The sequence below is a fragment of the Aptenodytes forsteri genome, unplaced genomic scaffold (assembly GCF_000699145.1).
Source record: "Aptenodytes forsteri isolate BGI_AS27 unplaced genomic scaffold, ASM69914v1 Scaffold216, whole genome shotgun sequence".
Lineage (NCBI taxonomy): Eukaryota > Metazoa > Chordata > Aves > Sphenisciformes > Spheniscidae > Aptenodytes > Aptenodytes forsteri.
In genome coordinates this window covers 769,875-774,968 of record NW_008796114.1, presented here as the reverse complement: position 1 = coordinate 774,968, position 5,094 = coordinate 769,875, and the positions used below count along the sequence as shown (strand labels likewise).

The 5,094-nt window shown below is 42.8% G+C and overlaps 1 protein-coding gene across 1 annotated transcript in view; it reads left to right on the top strand.

The window, feature by feature from the left end:
- Window positions 1-5,094, top strand: part of SPAG17 (sperm associated antigen 17) — a 117,762-nt gene extending 112,668 nt beyond the window's left edge. Inside the window, 3 exon segments of the mRNA XM_019474093.1 lie at window positions 668-812; window positions 1,968-2,105; window positions 4,477-5,094. Of these exon segments, the coding sequence (XP_019329638.1) occupies window positions 668-812; window positions 1,968-2,104 (282 nt within the window). The 3' untranslated portion in view covers window position 2,105; window positions 4,477-5,094.

The window sequence follows — 5,094 nt, the reverse complement described above, 5'->3', positions numbered from 1 at the left end:
ACTAGCACACTGTCCCTCAAACATTGGTGTGCCGCCCCCAGGCTTATCTCTAGTGAGCCTGGTTTTATCCCTTTCTCCCTTCAAATCTAGTTTAAAGCTCTTTCAGTGAGCGCTGCTAACTCCTGCGCAAAGATCCTTTTCCCCCTTTGAGACAGGTGTACCCCATCTGTCACCAGCAGGCCTGGTGTTGTGTAGACCCACCCATGATCAAAAAACCCAAAATTCTGCCAATGACACCAGGCTCGGAGCCAGGTATTGATCTGCTGGCAGATCAATAGAATAGCTCAGTTGGAAGGGACCTACAACAATCAGCTAGTCGAGCTGCCTGACCCCTTCAGGGCTGACCAAAAGTTAAAGCGTGTTACTAAGGGCACTGTCCAAATGCCTCCTAAACACTGACAGCCTTGGGGCATCGACCACCTCTCTTTTTGATTCTCTCCCAACTGTCCCAATTGGGACAATTTTCTTTCAAACTGCAATGTGAAGAGACACTGTTATGTACAGACCTTTCTAGTGAAACAGATACTGGGCAACTGGCAAGCACGATCATGTGTGCTGGGCACTAGTCTTTAATTTCATCAGACAACACAGAACAAGAACCAGCTGCTGGAGGGGATTATGTATGAAACATGCGCTTTACCTGTGAGCAATCCTCTGTCTCTCCTAGGTGGCAGCAGGCTTGCAGGTTGAACTGGAGGTAGAGATTTTTGCCATGGTAATTGGAGGGGAAGATACTGGTGGCCTTGAAGAGATTTCCCACGATATTGAAATATTAACAGAAACAGAGACCCTTCTCCTGCCTGTGAGAGCAAATATCCTTTGTTGTCTTCCTTCCCACACACGCCTTCTAGCATCAACCCTGGGGACCATCCACCTGTCAGGAGCCTTAAGCATCGTTTCCAGTGCAGACTGCTGAGGTAGCAAGCTTTACTGTCCTTTTCAGAAACACACAAATGGGTGTTTTCAAAAGCACAACAAATGAACAATTTAAGATTCTGACCCCATTACATCATTACATCAGAGTAACAAGGTTTTGAAAAGCAGGGAAAGGAAAGCCTATAAAGATGTGGCTTTTAAAGAATAAATGAAAGGAATAGGAAATCTTTCCCACCACCCCGATGGAATACTGAACAAATGAGACAATCCCTGTGTCAGCAGAGACGCAAGCATAGAAGTGCATGAATGCTGTCAGAAATTAGCCCAGTGTGGGTTCAGTGGGCTTTTCAGTTATTTAATTGAGGAGAGAGTAGACTAAAAGAAAATAACAAAGTCAAGAACTATTATTTCTCTTTCCCTTGTGCTCCAGGAACTATAATTATTTTTTTAGCTAAAATTACAGGGGCATTTTTAAGGGCAACTTCAGAAGAAAGGGTGAAGTTCTGTTTGACTTTTAATCAAATTTACACTTAAAAGCCTGGGAGAATAGGTCTTCTGGAAACCTATAAAAGAAATAGCAAGGCAAGGTGCACCCTTTTTTTTTTTTTTTTTTTTTTTAATTACCACACCAGAAACTTCACCTCTGGTAAGGGCCACCCTTACCAAAGAAAGGAGAACTTCAGCGTCCTCTGAGACTGACCAGAGTACTAGCTAACAGGAACTCCACTGAGGCTTTATGTGCTCTGGAAGTGACATTGAAACTCCCCAAACTTACTTCATAGTGACCCAAAGTCGTCTTTCATGCCCATTATTGTGGAGCTGAGCTAGACGGGACTGGTGGCACAGCAACAAAAACAGTTCCTGCTCTGTTCCCACTCACCCAGCCCTCAGACACACAGGTGCAGACCAGCCTCCGAAACACGTGCCCTTCCCCACTATTTTACCTGATCTTTAATCTTTGAGCTGAGGGCAGTAGTCCAGATTCAAGTTGTTTCACAGCCTTATTTCCAGAATTCATTCCAGCCTCCACACATATTATTTTAGTTATATAAATGTACAGAAATGGTTAGATCCTTAACATGATATTGCACCTGTGTTAACCAGTGACATTTATGAGTGCCGCCCACAAGGATACCCTGAGGGTGGGATGGCAGCAACAGTCCGGGCAGTTCCTACAAGCCTCAAGCCACAGTTCCGGATTACACTACCCCGAAAGCTTTCTCGTTAATGTAAGTACTGCATGCAGTGATACGGGCTGTAAATTAAATCACAGTTGTTTTACCTCCTCTTGGCTTCTGATCCACATCATCAACAAACCTCACGCAACTGACAGCAAAGCTGTCATGCACACATCACACACACACACGATGACCGAGAGACAAGAAAAGGGAAGCACTGGATGACATTAACCAAAGGACTCACTGCAAGAGATTTACAGATACTGCAACTGCTCGGGTCAGTGGAGGCACTCACAGCAGAGCCTCCCCACTCCTGTCCCAAATCCTTCACTTAACTGTCTCCACATTAAACAAGTCTTTAAGCCTCCTGGCAGCAAGAGGCTGGATTTATTGCAGTTAAGCCCTAATAAATCAGCCTCTCTTTAACACTCCTCACTTTCTAAAACCAAGTCTTACTGCTGACCCTTTGACACTGACAGCAAGTCTAATAAGGGACAGGAATCTTACAGATAGACAGGGCAACCTTAAGTTCAAGCACACACAACCCTCTACACACATTGTTTCATACAGCATATTTCTGTAACCTTAGAGAATCAGACTCTATACAGAGAATGGGTAAGTCTTCCCTGCCAACAAGAAAGCCTTATTGGGAATTTCTCCCCAAACCACCAGCCAACACGTTTAACTTTACACTGGTGTTTCATCTCACCCACATCAACTCAGGCGCTCTACAATAGAATCGATGGTGACAGTTCATAAACAGGAACCCTATGGATGTTTCTTCTCTCCTCAGCTCAGGACTCCCCATCTGCCTCATATGTGTAACACTGACATCGTCTTTTTCTTTCAACTTTTAACATCTGTCTGCCATGTTATCTAACAAGTCAGTAAAGAAATCCCAGCTGTATCTCATTTCCTCTCCTCTGGAGAAAAAGAAAAGCGACCACATCAGTCAGTTCTCAAAAGAAACATAGCAGAGACATGCACCTCTGACTGCTGCATCTGCTCTAGGACTGACCAGAGTACTTCAAACATAGGGTTTTTTCCTGTTTAAATATCTTCTTACCTTTTCAAGTGTGGAATTTTACCCCCAGAGTAACAGACAATTATAGTCTAGAAGAACGAAGAATTTAATGCCTTCCAGCTTAGGGGCTTACAACCTGGAGCTCATCAGTGAAGGCAATTTAGACAAACTTCTCTCACTTTATGTTGAACTGGAAGAGAAGTACTCACACAGTCAGTTCACATTTCAGTGAGATGCCCCACTGTCCCAACTCGGTCCACTACAGCCCTGCACTAAGATACAGCTGTTGGATCATCTCTGTACACTGGGTATACACCAGTCTATTTTTTTCCTGCCAAGTCTCAAGTCCTGGAAATTCTGATCAGTGTCATCTCCCATTAAAAGCTCCAGGTGGAAAGAAATTAACTGCATGGTATTCTCCTCTCACATGGCTAATCCAGCTAATCACAGGGACAGCTTTCCTAGTTGCCATCACCATAGTCAAATCTCCCTTCTGTTCTGACAAAGTCTTTTTGTGAATTGATTGATAATTCCTACTGAAGCTGGCTACAGCTACCCCATGCTACCCAAGCAACTGTACCAATGCCTCTTCAAACATTCCTCCCCACAAAATCTCCTGGACTCAAAACCATGTCCATCTCAAACATGTCAAGAAACTCTGGACTGGTTGGTTTAGTCTCACAAAACATGAAACACTGACACTCCTAGGTTAAGTCAAGTCCTGTATTTGGTTAAATAGTCTTATTCAGCCATCCAGAATAGAAATAGTTGAGTCTTTGCAGAGGCACATGACAACTTTTAAAGTCTGTATCACCTTTCCCAGGTGATTATCACCAGAGCCAATGATTCTCTCCATTGAGACCTAGAAACTTCCCTGCAATATTAGGATCGATCACAAATTTGCCATACCTCCTAGTAGAGACCAACAAGCAAAAATCACCAATGAAGCATCACCTGACCGAACTTAGTCATATCTCATTTATATTTTCTTAGTTATTTCTCATTTATATTTAAAACATTTCACAAAGATTCTCTTAATATACTCAAAACTAAATACTGCATAGAAAGCTGCCCATAAAAGCCTTCAGTATCCCTAAGTAGACTGCCCCTCCTGAACTCATGGTCATTTTTATTCCACTCAATTTGTGAAATAAAAACAAACTCTTTATCTAGTTGAAGCCCATGTGAGAACCCTTTCCCATGTTGTTCCCTTCCAACAGCAAGAGTAGAGGCCAGTTCTACTGAAGCCAGTCCATAGCAATCACAGTGCTCACACACCACTTGCAAAGAATCTGGACAGAATTACTGGGTTTGTTTCAACAACTCTACAAAGGTAGAGTTGGGGTTTGTTTTTTTTCCTTTCCTTTCATGTTAATTTTCTCTCCTCTTTCACTACAGGTCAGAGCCCTAGAAGAGTAAGATGAAGATCAGCAATACTGAAATACCCAAATTTTAGTCCAACGTTATGGAAGCATCCCAACGTAGACTTTTTCATTTAATTTATCAGATTAACGTGAATAAATATTTTGTCTGTCCCCTATTAATGGGAAAGGTGGTCCAAAAATTGCACAGCCTTCTGACATGGCTGTCTGAAACGCAAAGAGTGGAAAGATTACTGTATTTCAACCCCAACGTTTGATACTCTGCGCTTCAGAAGGTGCTGAATGGTTCCCGATAGGTTTATTTTGTTTTTAAAGGGGGTTAGGTTTCTATAACCCATGCTGAGGTACCTGATTTAAGTACTGAGCACGCAGCAGGTTTCACTGAAGTCAACTATGATTCTTCAAGAAAGAGCTGCTGATCTGCTCTGGTCTTCCAAGTTTCTGTTTGCTTTCACAATCATAGGCTTAACTTTCTGTGTGTTCACCTACCTTTCATTAGCTGCAGACACCAGAAGGGGATTATGAGTACACAAAGTTACACTTGACAGAGAGGGATTGACAGAGAGGGATTCTGCTTATATCCTCTTGTTCACTATCAGACATGATCATCTTCAAATGCTCATCTGCACATCTC